Here is a 17,453-nt window from a genome sequence, read left to right as displayed (position 1 = left end):
ATGCACTATATTTTTGGTAACAGTTTATAATAGCAATCAAAATTAAAATAGTAATCTTAACATTATGCAAAAATGTTTGATAACATAACAATGATTGGAATACGTGATTCCTGAGCCGATTTAATTAAACATTTCTTTGGAGAAAGGGAATATGGAGGATTGTGAAAATACAATAACAGTATTATATCTTTTGCCTTACCTTAATTTTACTCTTTATTTAGATGAAGTTCAAGATTGTACATATGTATATATATACATATATCATATGTACATGTCAAAATAGGAACTCTTGCACATCTATATTTATTAATTAATTACAAATAATACAATATACTTAACTCTCTAATCTTAGATAAAATATATACTAAATTACATATTGATCGCGATATTATAACTTTGTTGCTATAATATTAACAAAGTATACTCAAGTTTGCATTAATCAAATCTTTGGAATGTATAATGGTTTTATATGGTATTTATATACCTCAAATGACAATTACCTCGTTATTTTCTTTTTGCTCATTATTTCCATATTAATCACATGACAATTGTATATTATAATATATAATATATTAACATTATCAAGCATCGACTTTTAGAGATCTATGCATTGAATTGTTATGTATGTATACTATACAGATTATACATATATATACCTTTGTAATAATAGTTACAATTAAAGAGTAAAAAATTATAAATTTTTGAAAAAAATATTGTAGGGTACTTTTACACATGTGCGAAATACATAATCACACATTTTATTATAATAATATTTATATATATATATATAAAAATTTCGATTTATAATAAATATTAATAATAAAAGTATATAAATATACGTACCTATAAGTCGTGGCTATATTTTGCAGTTCTTCGGAACCATTGTTTGAGAATACATCCTGATTATATTGAATCAACAAAGTATTTAGAAATATTCTCGCTTTTTGCAACATTGTAACTAAGTATGCATTAGCTCTCTTTCCCACTCCAAGTGCATCTTCACTGGCATGACCTCTGTGCTGTGCACTCCACATACATTCTTTACATGTTACCTGAAAATTTTATATCATGGTCTATACATATAGTCTATTCAAATTATATAAACCATTAATAATAAAATATAATGAATCAAAATTAGTTGAGTCGACTTCAAACGATTAATACAAATATTTAAGAAAATGTGAATATTTTCTTAAATCTTAATTATTTGAAGTTAATTGTTTCTCTTAATGTTGTATTTGCATTTTTGTTTTAAAGAGTATTGTGTATATAAAGAAAGAGAGATTTTTTGACCTGCTGACACGCGATACAATAAAATCTTAAAGCGTGCGTCGGATGTGTTTGACATAAAATGACCCGTCGTATTTTGGTAGCCTCCCACAGTGGTCTCATTAAATGTTTAATTGTTCTTGCTTCTGCCACATTTTGTTGTTCGTGTTGTCTGCCGCATTCCGAGCAGAAATTACATAAACATGTGGAACACTGTATGAGTGCCTTAAAGAAACGTAACATAGAAAAGAATCTGTCTATAAGATATTCCTGCAATATTCTTATAGAATATTTCTTTATGTGATCTTTCTGATATTGATTTATTATCGCGTATATAGATACATATAAAATCATATTTTGTAACATAATGAGATCAAGAAAATAATAATTGACCATAATAATAAACATTTGAAAACTAGATTTTATATAAAATATATATATATATATATATATATAATATAATATCTAGATCTCATGTTACCAGAACTTCGCTTGTGCAAGTGTCGCAAAGTACTCTATTAACCAGTTTGCGCCGCACAGTATCCATAACTAAACGATGTTGCAAGGGATAATGTGGCGGCGGTATGGTAGAATTAATATTCGGCAAATCGGAATCGCATAACGGGCATGTTTCGTGAATATTGTGTTGCACATATTTTCGATTATTATTCCGTATTTCGTTCTTCAGTGAAATATACGAAGCTATAAAAACATATAGAAAATGTCTTCATAATGAGTTAAATAATTTTTGAACGTAGTGCAATCAAAACTATGAGCAATTGCATTAATCGGAAATATTTAACTGTCCTTTTTTATAAACTAAAATTTTGCTCGCAATTCAGACTTACATTTACTCATTAACTCATAAACACACGATAAACATATAGGATGTAAACAAGGAAGAAGTCTAGGTTCTTCCATTCTCTGTCCGCATCTAGGACATTGAAAGTCTAGATCATGCGATTTATATTGATCTGTTATTTCTTTCGGTTCTTCATAGACTTTGCTGTCCATTTTGCGAAGGAAAACGGGCGAAGGCTGATACGCAAGAATGTTAGAATTCGTGAACCGAGGAGTACGCTTTTTTCTGGAATCTTCATTGCTGAAAACAATAAAAAGTGCCTTATATCAGAAAACAATAAAAATCTAAAAAATTCTATTCGAAAAATTAATATATTTATTTATATTAATTTTAATCATAATATAATGAATGAATATTTTTAACTCGTTTTTAAAAATTGATAAGTATAGGAGTAGATTTTATTACATATATAGAAAATATATATGTAATAAATTATAAATATATAAGTTTCATCATCTAAATTAATATAAGCTTTCGCTCACCGTTTATCTGTCGTCGTTTTTGGTTCAACATTATCTTCAGTATTTATATCTTTTTTGCATTCCACCAAACTTGCATAAATATGATCGCAACTTTCAAGATCGCTATTTACCGCAGTCTCGCGACCGCAACAATTTTTTGAACAATGTTTCGCCGAACAATTAAGATCCATCGATTACAATATACCACACATTAAAATAAAATTACTATGAATACAATAAATATGTACTGGCAAATCACAATAGAATAACTCACTAAAGAAAATTAATATTAACGAGAGATACGAAAATGGATCAACGGGCCGCATGCAATCTTCTTGCTATTTGAAACTTGTTCACAGCATAGAGAGTTAAAAATAACTTTAAAACAGGCTACGAGCCAAAACGTAGAACTTGCCTTGAAATGCAAGATTTTAGCTATATTAGCTGTGAAGGCGTGCTATTAATATCTAAATTGTCTATTCGGTAAAATGTAAAAAAATCTATTGTTTATTTACTATTGCAAAACATTATAATAATTTATATGTTGAAAGCTTTCTCCTATATAATAATTTTTTTTCAAAGAGAGAGAATCTCTCTCTCTTTAAAAAATTTATTAATATGAACAAGAATATTTATAAATAACATTAAAATGCATATATGAAATGCATTTTAATGCATATATAAAATGGATATATGAGAAATTATGGAAAAATAAGTTTTCTATGGAGAAATTAACAAAACATATGTACGTATGGATAATAAATTTTATTTAGTATCCATATAGTGTAAAAATAAGATCAATAATGTACATATTAAAGAGTAAGCAGTACATATAAACGACATATAGATATAATAGTGTTTGCGACATATCGACTTTAAAATTTAAATACTTTCTAAGGCCATAATATAATACTTGGACAAGCTCTCAATAGTTTGACGATATGCTTATATCGTCGGGTCAGTAATCAATGGCGCTATTAAGATCACAATAATAAAAATACAGAATAAAATTGATTAATACTTAAAATTAGGATTAAGTAATGTGACGTAGATTGTGAAGTTATTCTCGCGTAACTATAAACAATATACTTGGATTCCATCTTCCTTCTTACCAATACCGATTTTGGAGAAGCAATTGTATCGTTCTCATAAGGTACATAAGTCACAATTTACATCTTCATGACTAGTATTTTAGGTTTGGCCAAATTCACACAATTGTGCGCTATTTATCTTTGCATTATCATTGTATTTCTGAAATATGTAAAATCATATCTTAATTCAATGTCTATTATTACATAAATTGTAAATTTATCAAGTTTATTACCTCATGTCTTTACTCGGGAACCAACTTTGATAAATCCATTTCGAGATTTACCATTTCTTATATGACTACCGCTTTTACTCTTACGATGCTCAAATAATACGTCGTCAGAATCAGTGTCAGATTCTGATAACACCATCTTGTTGTAAGTTGAAACTGTGACATAGGAATTATTATATTATTCGATAATAGATAAATTTTTTATATTCAAGTATACTTTTATGCATATATATGATATAAAAATACAACTGTTAAAATGACTGTAGCAAGAAAAAGATAAACTAAAAATTTTTTATTAAAATTTTGTAACTGATACACACTTCTATCAAATTTAATGTTAGGAAAGAAAACTTTATTATTCAAACAATATTTTATAGAAAAATTAAAAGGGAGAAAATCTATCTGCAAATCTGTTTTTTGCATTTAATATTTTATAGTACTAATGGATAATAGTATTATTTTAGTAATAATGCAAAATATTTATTATTATTATCCAGCTTCTAGAGATCATATAATGAAAGAATTCTTAAGGTTATATAAGAATTACATACATGTGCTACTGTCATCTTCTGGCTCTGGTTGTAGCAAAGAATAACGCGCTGGTTTCTTCTTAGTCCGAAGTGAATGTCTTCTACCGGCGCATATTCTTTGGCACAAACAAACAAATCCCCAAATAAGTCCAACCCAGCATACAACTAATGATAACAATGCTATTATCACATACAGAATACTCCAATCTGAAAAAATAGTGAAAAATAGTGATTGAGATGTAATCAATGATCATACAGGTGCGTTTTGTACTAAATAATAAAATGAAAAAAAAATTGACATACCACAATTAGAGTCGCCATTACCAAAATACTTTTGTATTAAATTTTGCATCCAAAATGCTTCACACAGACATTGTCTTGTTTCTTGATGGCATACACCGTGACCTAGACACAATATAAAAAAATATTATTTTCATAACTTATGTATAAAAATTTAGTGCTCCATTTTTTATATTATATATATTTTGATATAAAAAAATGCTATATATGTAATAGTTTTTGTTATATACCTGAACAATTGTTTTGGCATACAGCAGTATCTATGTTAGCCACTGATAGTTGTAAAAGACCAGAATCTTGGAGTAACTTTTCTTTCAATATTTTAACTACTTCTGGACCTGGCAATGTTGTCTTTCCTCCTTTTTTTTCTACATAAAACACTAAGACAGCCTTTCCAGTATGAGGTTCGGTCCTCAAATTTCGCACGACAATCGAAGCCTCATCTCGTAGTAACATCTGTAGTTTCACTACTAACGAATTTTTCTGTGAAACAGTTAACATGCTAGCCCCAATATTTAGTGTTAGTTCTACTAAATGTAACAACTGTGGATCTATAAAATATAAGAAGAGATTAATTTCTTAAAGTTACGCTATTAAAAAATGATAATATATTATTTTTAGTTATACTACTAACCAGATTTTACAATTACTGATACAGTATCTTCACTGTTCAAACCTTGATCGTCTGTTACTTTTAATCGAAAAACATAACGACCAGGGACTACGTCCGTTAGCTATAGGAAAAAAGAAAGCGACATGATGTATGCATTTATGTGTATTATGATGAGTCGATATATATATATATATATATATATATCGACTCATAAATATGAAACACTAATATTAATATTAATCTTACAATATATGTAACAATATATTAAATTTAATTTTACCATTAAGACTGGTGATTTGTCAGTGTCCTGAATTATAGTACCAATCGCAAGACTAGATTGATCTCTGGTCCACAGCCATTGTCCTATCCTTAGATCGTCACTCGATTGTGAACCATTAATGATTAATGCAGTGATCGGTGCTGTCACAACTTGATCGCCACCGGCATTCGCTTTTGGAGGCGCGTTTTTATCTGGGAAATAACATTTCTAGTATTAGTAATATACATTTTGTAATACAATGTGTATATGATAATTACAAAAAATACATACTTTGTGTTACCTTCACATTGACTGTATCTGAATCTGCATTTCCATTGTCATCAACAACAGTCAGTTTGAATACATAATCGCCCTTTGTTAATTTTGTAATGTTTGTAACAGACTCATTGACTGTGGCAAATTCTGCATTATTAGGTCCACTGTAACACAAAAAGATATATGTTAATATGATAGTTTAAAGTATACAAAATGTATAATCTAAGAATGAAATTAATTAGATATATACCTTATTTGTTCCCAATGATACAAAACAATTTTTATATCGTCCTTACTTTTTGTACCATTTAAAACAGCACGTGTTACTGGCAATGCTATGCTTATATCGTCACCTGCGTCGGCTACAACAAAATGAATCAATTCATATTATTTGAAAGATTATATCAAAATGATATCCAGAAATATATATTAGAAAAGATAATCTTTTCTATAATATTTTTCTATAATCTTCTTTTATAAAGAAATACAAACGATTTTTAACATATACTGTACGTTTGAAATATTAAATAATAAAAATGATAACGATACCTTTTGGGGGTTTATTTGTTGGAGGTTTTACGAAAACATGTACTTCTGCTGTGGAAAATTGCTCTGAATCATCCGTTACTTTAAGTACAAATGTATACATTCCTTCCTCCAAATTTGATAATTGTAAGTAAGGTGTTCTTGTGTTTTGCATATCTACTGCTTTATTCTGATCGGATGGACTTTTCGTCCATTCCCAACTGGCTATTCCTCGATCGTCGGTACTTAAGTTACCATTAAGCGTCAGTGTATTTTGAGGTAGATAAATGATAACATCTTGTCCTGCATTTGCACTGGGAGGATAATCAATCACTTTCAAAACAGTTATATTGGCACTTGTCGAATTTGTAACGTGATCTGAATCTTCGACCGTTAATCTGAGAAATAAATATATCATGATTTATAAAGAATATTCATATTTTTTATATTTAAGGAACAAAATAAAAACTGTTTAAAACGTTTAAGATCATATATCAATGTTGTTACATAATCATTCACGATTGAAATATATTGTTAATAATATAATAGAGCATAGTTGCTATACTAACTTGAATGTGTAATTGCCAGCAATAAGATTATTAAGTTGAAGCGTGGGTGTATCTACAAGGTTGGGCTGATATCCAATGGGGCCTTGTTGCAATTCCCAATGATAAGAAATGACACGATCATCATCCTTACTATTTGAACCATCTAAGACCGCGCCTGTATTTGGTAATTTCACAATCTGCGAAGCAGGCGTAATTATGGCAATTGGTGCTTGATTGATACGTTTTGCTGAAATAAAAATTTGAGAATAATAATTGATATTGTGTACTCTTATAATAAAAAGAAAAGAGAAGACAGAGATAGTACTCACGAGGTAAAACACTGACATTGGCATAAGCTTCTCCATAAGCATTTGGACTGCTTACAGCTACTTTAAATGTATATAAGCCTTCTGATAAATTACTTAATTTAACAGTAACACGATTCTGATCTGTCATTGTTCCAGTGTGTCCTTCTGGTTGACTAAGCAAACTCCAAGCATAGTTATAATGTTGGTTACCCTGTTCAGCAGGAACTGTATACGCAGACAATGTAACTTCATTTTCTGGTAATCTCACTTCCTTAGAAACTGCTGAGACTAACAATTGTTTCATAGTTGGTTTAATTGATGTATTAGTGTCTTTTATAGTTTGAGATTTTGCTTCTGGTGTTACACCAAGTTCAGCAGTATCCATTTCATGCATCATTATACAAGCACCTACAAGAGTAAAGAGATTAAAAATATAATTTTAATTTTAAATAAATTTTTAATTTTTAATTCATAAAATTTTTTGCAAATATGACATGGATACAATGGATAAAACATTAAAAAGCATGTTAGATATAATTAAAACATTTAATACATGTAATATATACAGGATAAGCCATTTTAATGACCACTTAAATATCTTTTTTTTTTCGTCTTTTACAAAAATAAAAAATATAAAAATATCTATTCCATAAAATCGCATGAGTAATTAAATAAAATACAAAACATACCAGCGATATTCCGTTTAAAGCCTAAAGGACATTGACAAGTTCCAACATCAGTTTCCCCATGTTTTACACAAATTTCGTTATCTAGACAACCTGATCGATCTATACAACTGATTTTGTTTGCTTCATTAAATAACATTTGATCCTGTTCTGTGCCATCTGTACTCAATGTCCTAAATATGAGTCATTAATGATGTATTAGAGAAAGAGATCATTAATATTTAATTTAATTACCATTAATTTAATTACATTAATTTAATTATCATTCGAAAAAAAGAAATTAATAGTTGTTCTCTAGTTTTTAAATATTAAATATATATCCTTTATTTGCTTACTATTGAAACTTACCCAAGAGTGTCATCGTTAATTTGATCTAAGAAGTCACTCCATATTTTGTTATTCTCCACAGGTCTGACCAGTACCATGCTCGGTGGATTATCGTTTGCTAATTCTGGTCTATACAATGGCACACACACCATGGAATTATCGCATTCTACATGATAACATGTATTATTGTGCATGAATGCTACATTACACAAAGGTTTCTTGCAACAGGCTATAACACAATCCTGTATGTTGGACAAATGAATTTGCTGCGTGTAAGTTCCACCAGTCAAATTGCCACGAGGTAAATAACTCGTGAATATTCGAGGATATAAGTCCGAGCATAACAGTTGCATATTCCATCTGGCATAATTGCCAATGCAACTTTCCAATAATAATAAGTATAATCCCAAATAATATATTCCAGTCATATTAGCTATATGAGAGAAGTTGAAGTGTTAGATGTATTTCTCTTTTTCTTATGTTATATTAAAACTTTACTTTGCTTGTGTTTCCAAAATAGTATATTATATCGATCATATGTATTTCGAATAAGAAATAATAAGGAAAAAATACATAAAAGATATACAATTTCAATTTGTAACAACATAATAAAAATTAATACGCTTCAACGTATATATTAATGACAAAAATAAATAATATAAAAAATAATCTAATATAAATTATAAGATATAAATATAGATCTTTATCAAATTATTTATGAATATTTTTAATTAAAATTGACAAAGGCTGAATACGTACAGAGAAACAGATAAGAGATACCGTGTTAAAAAATCAACTCTATAATAAAGCTTTTAATGAAGCAGAATTCGTACCTGGTTATTCTTATACCACACTCGTCAGAATAAAATGTAACTCTTGTCGAGGCCAAGCGGAGAGATTATTAAATTACTCTACGATGACACATGTATCATTTTCAACGCTTCCTCGCGATCGTGAAACCTTCGCGATCCGTTGACGATTATTAGCCCGGCGAGTCTTACGTTAAAGCAGTCTGCAGACTTGCGCAGCTTATCATATATTAACAGCATGTTATTATCAAACGGCGTGAACTAGACCATACGGGTAATTATCATATTTCCTGCCGCGCGCCGGAATAAAGCGAACGTGCGTATAAACCGACGATAACAGATACGAACGAGCCGGAACGACCGAGTTCGTTTGACAAGCAACGTCACGGATAATTAGAGTAATCGGAGCTGTCACTATCGCGCGCGCGCGCGTGCCATTTCTGCATTTTACTGCCATCTAAAATAGAAGGAACCAGTAACGTAGACGCAACACTTTCCACAATTATCAAGTGAAATCGAGTTACCGACCGTAGCGGTTGTCAAACTCTCGCATACGGTTTCCATCAGCTGATACAAGATGGCACCATCGACGCCGTTCGCGATGACGGCGCGAGAGACGATACTATGCGCAGTACAGTTTAGCGTCTACGTGGGGTATGGCGTGGATATACGGGTGAGAGAGAGATATATTTCGTTTTCTACATGTTGTCGACGATAAAGAGTGGACTGGAGTTGACACCGATCGCGACGATAACGCGGGTGAATCCGGTCCAGGCGGTGTCTGTCTCGTCGGATCCGACACGGTGCGTGCGCGCGTTAAATCTCGTGCTGTCTTCTCTTTCTCTCTCCCCTCCACCTCTCGTCTTGTTTCTCTCCTTTTCTCCCTCCCTCCCACCATCTCGCTTCTCTCCCGACATGGCTAAGACATACCGTTACTCACGCGTCTCTCCTACTATCCATTGATGCCTACGTCGTCGCGTAACTCGTGCGTGCTCCTCTACGTGCATCTCGCGTCGCGCGCGTGCAAGGACGCGTGCCTTCATCTCCGTGCAGTCAGAGGGACGAGACACGCCGGGCATCCCAAAGGATTCATCACGCTAGAAGGTTAGGGTAAGTTAAATTGATGTACGATGTAGCTTGAGCCTGGTCCAGCTCCGCTTTCCTTTCCCGCTCGCGGTGATACGATCCGCGACGATCTAGAAAAACGCGCCCAATCGCGCGCCCTTTGTTTTCTGCATTCCCAGCAGATCTCGTGTTTGCTTGCACGCTCCGAAAGTGTCTTGTTATCATAATTGAAAGCCGGCTTCTGGGATGCGCAAACCGGATGCCTAATAGTTTACCTTCACCAATTATTTAACGAACGTCAATTATCGCTTTATAAAACTTTTCACATTGTCGATAAACCTCACCTAGTCGACTATGACACATATCAAATTTGACAAGTAATTAAATAAATAATTGAATAAAAAAAAGATAACGTTGGACAGTTTTTTTTATTTATTTTTTATCAATTAAATACATTGTGTTCGAGTTACTTTTCTCAATTTGCACGTATTTAAATAAGCGAGAAGGAATATGCTCCTACGCGTGCTTGTTTTCATTTTGACAATGTTTGCCTGTCAAAACTCGAATATATCTCACACATATATAAAATTAGAATTTGAACGTAGAAAACGTTTATTTTGTTTTTCGTATGTAAAAAAAAAAAAAATAATATCTACCGAATTCTTTTCATCTTTTATTCTCTCTATATGTATGACGCGCATTTAAAATATTTTAATTTGACCTTGTTTCTATAAAGTGGAGATTCCACAGTTTGACGAAATATTAAAAATTCAGGCTTAATTTATACCTTGATATATGATAAAGATTAAAGATATGCTAGAATAGTTTTTTGATGAAAAAATTATTTCTAAAAATTCATTAAAGAATTTGCACTCTCTCTCTCTCTCTCTCTCTCTCTTTCTCTCTCTCACCTAATTATCGAATATGCGTTTCACGCACATACACATGAATCTTCGGCGTTCGATCTGCCGTTCGCCTTTCCATTCTCGCCGTCCAGATCGTTACATTCGCTCCATACCGTGCATTCGCGATGCATCGTGGCGTATGCAGCTCGCGTGCGCGATTCAACGGAAATATTATACGCTCACTCGCGTGAATAAATTTAGTCTGAAATATTATAAAATAATTAAAACACGAAATTGTCACCGAAGCCGCCGCCACAATTTTAACGATAGATTTTCTCATTAATTTTATACCTACGATACTTTCTAATATTTGATGGAATTTTTTTATTAAAAAAATGCCTTGATAATTTTTATCTATAATTAAAAAGCGAAATCCTCGCTTTCAAGATGAGGCAATAAAATTTAAAAAAATAATGAATTCTTAAGTGAAATAATAAAACCTCGCTACTTAATTTGCATTCTACAAACTTTTTCCCTTTCTTCTCGAGAGTATATCTCGTAATAATACGGAGTATTTAGGACGCATGTGAACAGAATGTCACATTGAAAATGAAATAATCTTCGTTTTTTGGTTTTTCTTTATAAATTCTTTTCTAATTCTTTATATTGTTATTTTCAATTTTATATTATAGTTTTTATTATATTATATTATGCAATAATTTTTTTCTTATATCTCTCAAAATTTTGAAAATCTGAGATATATTGCGAGTTAAATAACTGTGTTCAAATCAAGATTCTGTCACAACTAGAATTCATCGAAAGTTATAGAATAAAATTGAAAAATAGAATTTTTAATCATGAAAAATAGAATTTCCTTAATTTATTTGATTTAAATTTCTTTCTCTAATCAATCGTCTTCTAAAAATAATTATCATTCAGTCGGATTTTTATCGGATTATATTGAAAAAAATCTACTCTTATATATTTAACGCATAAAATGTGCTTGAATCTTTCGAACATGTTACATGTTTCGGAAGGATCGGTACACACTTGATGGGAAGCGTCATACGTCTCGTATGTACGCTTCTGAATTCAAGGTGGGACCGATCCTAAACGAAAGCAACGTTTAAGTTGTGTGAGGTCAGCTCGACCGCGAGGACGAGCGGGTCGATCGAGCGGGTATTAAATCATTTTAATCTCTATATATGTAAATAAGGGTGACACCGTGATCCCTGCAGCGAGCTGTCAATTTTCTCGTGTTCTCCTATTACGGCAATTAATCCGTAACTACGTGACTATTTATCACTGTAAAACGTTATTGTTTTTTTTTAAAGCTTTTCCTGTAATTCTTTTACACCCCGGACTTTTTCTTTAAACATATAAAAAAGTTTTTACTTAATTTCTTTTTGCTCTTGATTTAATTTGATTTAAACGCGTGTAAAAAAAAGAAATGATAAAAAAATCTCATTTTTTTTTTTAAACTTTCTTTAATTAAATTTTAATTTATTTTTAAGACTTACTAAAATACGTGAAGTTTGATATATCATTAAAATAATGTAATTTTCATATTTATTGAAAATATGCTTCCAAAATATCGTTTATATTTATGAATTTCTTTACATCTACATTTCCTTTGGATGATAATTTATTTTTTAAATGATATTCCAGATAATATTGACTAAATCAAACGTTTGTTATAATATCATAAAAAAAAGCAGCGTTTATTCGTAAAATTTATATCAGTCAATCTCTTTATCGATCACTCTAATCGTCTAATTAATTTTCTTAGGAGTAGCTTCGAAATTTTATCACAGTGACAGTTACATCGACAATATTATTGATCAACGCGACGGCCAAATTATCGCAGAATGTAAGTGAATTATTATAATTGGCGCGGTAACATTATCGATTCGTCGTGAACAGAATTTAATTGGCCATTCTTTCCAGATAAATTTATCGATTCATTGATTTACGTTATATCATACTATATCGATATGTACACAATAAAATATCTCACTGATAATTTATTAACTATCATGATGCTGAGACTCTTCGTTATGATTGCACATATGTTTCTTTGTATACGCGATTACAATTCAATGATGTATTACTTTATTATCGAGACTGTTATAACGTAATACCGTCGTGCTTACGTTTTCTGCTTACGGGTTACGTTATACGATTTTACATAATCATTATTAAGCGCTTATCGATAGAGATTAAATTGTTTTCGCGATAGGGGCAAATACGGATTTAAATGATAATTTTCTATGAATTTTCACATCACATATGCAATTATTAAAAATCGATATCAATAGCTTTTTGTTGATACGTTATCATCTAAGATTACATTTATAGACGATGCTATAAATAGAGATGTATCACGTATTTGTAACGGGCGTATATATGTGTACGGTTTTAATAAGATGATAAAACAATTTATGTTTAAATATCGAAGAACAAAATTATATCTTTGCGCTTGGTTACTAAAAAAATATAAAATTACAGAAGTTATCGTAGATGTGTTTATATTGCTTAATCATTTGACTAAAGTCATATGGAATACGTTGAAAAACTATACTTAGACATTTATTTATCAATTTATACGATAGTTTTCACATCAGATAAAGATAAGAGATGTATTAATATCTTCATCTTGATACATTTTTCCATGAACGGATATGATTAGAATAATAAAGTTTATCAGAACGTATTAAAATTTCATAATACATTAATTTATAGCATCGAATCTTTTATTCCTATGAATTAGTACAAAATTAATATTAAAAATATAGATACTAATCTAACATTACGTTAGCATCCTCAATTCCTAGTTTTTCTTGTAGCGATATCAACGCGCTTTCGATTATTTAAAATATTCTCGAGATTAAGATAAAAAGTAAATTTGATATGAGCTTAATTTTTTTAAATTCGAAATTAGAACAACAAATTATATCATTCGAATATATGACATGATTAAATTAATACTTAATTATGTCATACATTCGAATTTCTTATAGTGAAGATGCCAGATTAACTAAAGTTTAAAATTTCAATAATAGAATGCACTATATATATACATATACGTATACATATACATATTATGTATATATATACAATGTAATCTACATATATATTGGAAAAATATAAATTGTTATCGCTATTTCTTATATCGTGCGCGTATCTATAATACGAGATGCAATATTATAATAAAAATGGCTTATAATATTTGAATGTTATTGAAGAATCGTTTACATTGAAACTTTTGATAATTTTCAATAATTTATTTGCAATATTAATCATTAATTACATTCTGTAATTGATTGCATTATTATTTTCATCTACCTACAATATATATGTATATATATATACGTAATGATCATAATGATTATAATCTGTAACAATTTCCAAATGTAAAAATATTTTAATATAAATAATTTTATGTATCTGACAAAGAGAAGAAAAGAAAGTAATTTTCACGATGTGCTTAAGCGTGCATGATGCGTAAAATACGCATATGTTCGCGCGAATGCACATAAGTGAGAAATGTGTGTTGTGAGCTTAGAAGAAGCCGTTTTAAAACCAAAATATCCTATTAAGCGAATTGTATCAAGCTATGGCGGAAGACTCGCAAGTTTATATCTGTATATATTTGTAAACTTGTAAATACATTTACCATATTAGTAAGCAGGCTAATCCACGATTGTTTAGATAACGTATAACGTCAACGAATCGTGTTTTTCGAAAAACACATTTTATAATTATAATTTATGATTCTGTATGATATAATTAATTATATACTTAATTATATCACGATATAATTTATTATATATCCTCTGATTATTTATACCATCTTTTTCCTTCTTTCTTCTTATTTTTTTTATTTTGACTTTTACTTGTAATTAAATTATATATCTTTATTTAGAATAATTTTCGGGAAAATGTGTATTTAAATTAACGTATACCGTATTCAAATTAATGTATATTTTATGTTTTACGTATGTATATAATTTACATTATTTAAATTATTTTATTTCTTATATTATTTTAGTTAGCTGGTTTATGTATTTATTAGTTTGGATATTTACATATGTATACTTTTTCTTTTTCTCTTTAAAAAAAATAATTCTTTGAGAAATATATAGTGAAAGAGATACGAATAAATCTAAACTTTTTAACAAAGTTGAAATTATAACAAAAATTGGCTGCCAATGATAAAAATTATTATCTGAACGATATCGTTTATTATGTTTATTTTACGCTAGTGTACTTTGCCATCTCGTCTGTATTTCTCATTATTTATTATTTATATTGTATTGTGCAAATCCTGTAGATTTCCTCATTTCGTTGCGTATCTTTGCGCGAGCGAAATATACATATTTATCGGCAAACATTTCTTTTTCCGATCACCAAAAACTATACATATTGTATTATCATATTAAATAATAGCATTGGATATATAATCATATTAAATTATAGTATCGAATCGCGCTTTAATCGTCATGAATTAATATCATTGGCAAAAATGATAACACACATTTGTACATGGCATGTATAATGGCATATAGTAATGTGTCGCACGGTACTTATCACGCGTATCGTTCATCGTAGCAGCGTTGACGATCATTGAAACAATTCGGCTCATGATATGGATACTGTACTTGTAAAAATCGATCCGAGTAATATCAGCTTGATAGATATTACCCGTATTTACGAAGAAAATTATATCATCTTTACTTACAATGTAATGCCATGTAAAAATCTCTTATCCATTATAACTTGTGATAATTATGATTTGAACTTATTTTTCGCGCCCACCCAAGTGATATTTATTGATCAATATTAATGTTATTGAGAGAGATTTCCCAGCTTTTGCGTAAAGCTTTGTCTCTTTATCGGCGATATTTATTAATTATTATAAGCTTAGGCGGATAAAAAATTTTAGAAGATAAAATGTGTGCTCTTTTATGGAGAAATATTAAATGAACGCTGTTTATATATGTTTATATATTTAACGATATTTTCGACAAGTTTCGCGGTATTTCGCATAACGAAATACAGCAGTTACAAACATCAAACAAAACTTAAAATTATACAGTCGTTGCGTATGAAACAAGTAATTTTATTTCAATAATTAAAATTTTAATTTGACATTTTGACGTTTATTGTTTCGCAATTTTGACATTTTGTGCACGGCTAACAAGCGCGGATTGTTCGTCAGCGAACATCATGGTCGTTATCGCTGATGCAGACGCATGAAAATAAAGGTCGCTTTAATTGAGAGCAATGACATAAATCGCGTTATTGATGCTTATGAGTCTACCCCCGTATCCCATTATCTCTTATATGGATAATCATTTTATGTCTGTCGATTCTGTTATCTTTCCATATATCTAAAGCCTCACGGATATATACACACAATACATACATACAATATGTACGTATACATACAATGTATACATGCATTGTGATGCTGCACGAAACAGGTTTTTCTATTTTTTGTTGGGACAATTGCCCAACTATCGTTGAATAATGCATGTGTACGTACACGCGCATCAAGCAATACCGATATTGGCTGATTGAAATCTAATGAAGAGCCATGAAGAAAAATTGCCCGACAATTGTATTTTATAAAGCAGAGAGAAAAATAAATTCTCTCCGCAATCGCGTTCTATCGGCAAATTTATTTACAGCTCTATATGCGCATCATTCATTTTATTTAACAATTTATCTTTGTCTTTATATAATTTTTATCACATGCAATAATTAAAATTGCAAATATCGAAAAAATTTTAAATATCCCTTCTAATCATTAAATATTTGCAAAGATTGAGGAGACATAAAATTTTTTTGTTTCAAAACTGCTTGCTCCGATTTTTTAACGAGCCTTTTGAATTAATATTTGATCTGCATTATATTTTCTTATTTAATATTTTTATATTTCCAATCTCTAGTTTATATACAATATTATTGATTTAATGCTTATATAATCTTTTGCTTTTTAAAATACAATTAAATTATTGCCATAACGTTATCGCATTTTATTACAAATATCTATCTTTCTTTCTGCTATATATCTTTTATACACAGTAGCAATATATGCATTCTAGAAGAGTATCATATATAATACATATCGGCTTATCTGTGGAAGCGTATGTGCTGTCGTGCTAAATTGATAACGGAGCAAGTGGCACAGTTCTGCGTTACACCGTTGGGAAATGTAAACACGGGTTATTCGGTGTAAATCTAATCTAATTACGACATATCCGAGACGAATCGCACGCGGAACGTTCGCGTAGTATCGCTAGCAATTACGTATTTGCATGCGAACTCGTTACGGGAGTCTCGGGATTTCGCCGCAGAATCCCCGCGATCACACAGGCTGCGGAATGAAAATTATTATATTTTCAGTTTGGCTTCATTTCTCGTAATGTGACGAGAGGATACTG

At 30.3% G+C, this 17,453-nt stretch overlaps 3 protein-coding genes across 4 annotated transcripts in view; 1 reads left to right on the top strand and 2 right to left on the bottom strand.

Annotated features, from left to right (window-relative positions):
• Nucleotides 1-400: 400 nt before the first annotated feature.
• Nucleotides 401-2,987, bottom strand: LOC138938249 (E3 ubiquitin-protein ligase TRIM45). Its single transcript, XM_070305090.1, has 6 exons — nucleotides 2,614-2,987; nucleotides 2,118-2,371; nucleotides 1,751-1,971; nucleotides 1,294-1,494; nucleotides 844-1,052; nucleotides 401-603 (listed from the first exon to the last, which is right to left on the bottom strand). The coding sequence occupies exons 1-6, from the start codon at nucleotides 2,781-2,783 to the stop codon at nucleotides 582-584; spliced, it is 1,077 nt and encodes a 358-aa protein (XP_070161191.1). The 5' UTR covers nucleotides 2,784-2,987; the 3' UTR covers nucleotides 401-581.
• Nucleotides 2,988-3,363: 376 nt separating this feature from the next.
• On the bottom strand, nucleotides 3,364-9,515 carry LOC138938307 (dyslexia-associated protein KIAA0319). The gene is made up of 15 exons (XM_070305182.1): nucleotides 9,119-9,515; nucleotides 8,307-8,718; nucleotides 7,962-8,131; nucleotides 7,294-7,680; nucleotides 6,986-7,211; nucleotides 6,441-6,814; nucleotides 6,142-6,253; nucleotides 5,907-6,055; nucleotides 5,637-5,827; nucleotides 5,378-5,477; nucleotides 4,974-5,294; nucleotides 4,747-4,848; nucleotides 4,465-4,650; nucleotides 3,917-4,069; nucleotides 3,364-3,843 (listed from the first exon to the last, which is right to left on the bottom strand). Exons 2-14 carry the CDS (start codon nucleotides 8,711-8,713, stop codon nucleotides 3,918-3,920), a joined length of 2,877 nt encoding a protein of 958 aa, XP_070161283.1. The 5' UTR covers nucleotides 8,714-8,718; nucleotides 9,119-9,515; the 3' UTR covers nucleotides 3,364-3,843; nucleotide 3,917.
• Nucleotides 9,516-9,731: 216 nt separating this feature from the next.
• Fdl (fused lobes) overlaps nucleotides 9,732-17,453 on the top strand; it is a 36,534-nt gene continuing 28,812 nt past the window's right edge. Inside the window, exon 1 of one of the 2 annotated variants that reach the window (XM_070305187.1) lies at nucleotides 9,732-10,198. The gene's annotated coding sequence lies outside the window, so the exon portion shown is untranslated. Of the gene's footprint in view, nucleotides 10,205-17,453 lie in introns of both variants that reach the window. The other variant, XM_070305186.1, reaches the window with a different exon arrangement.

The sequence above is a fragment of the Polyergus mexicanus genome, unplaced genomic scaffold, assembly GCF_030449975.1.
Source record: "Polyergus mexicanus isolate NDT 795.1 unplaced genomic scaffold, iyPolMexi1.0 SCAF_12, whole genome shotgun sequence".
Classification (NCBI taxonomy): domain Eukaryota; kingdom Metazoa; phylum Arthropoda; class Insecta; order Hymenoptera; family Formicidae; genus Polyergus; species Polyergus mexicanus.
Note: the sequence above shows the minus strand (reverse complement) of the source record. Positions and strands in the feature narration are given on the sequence as shown.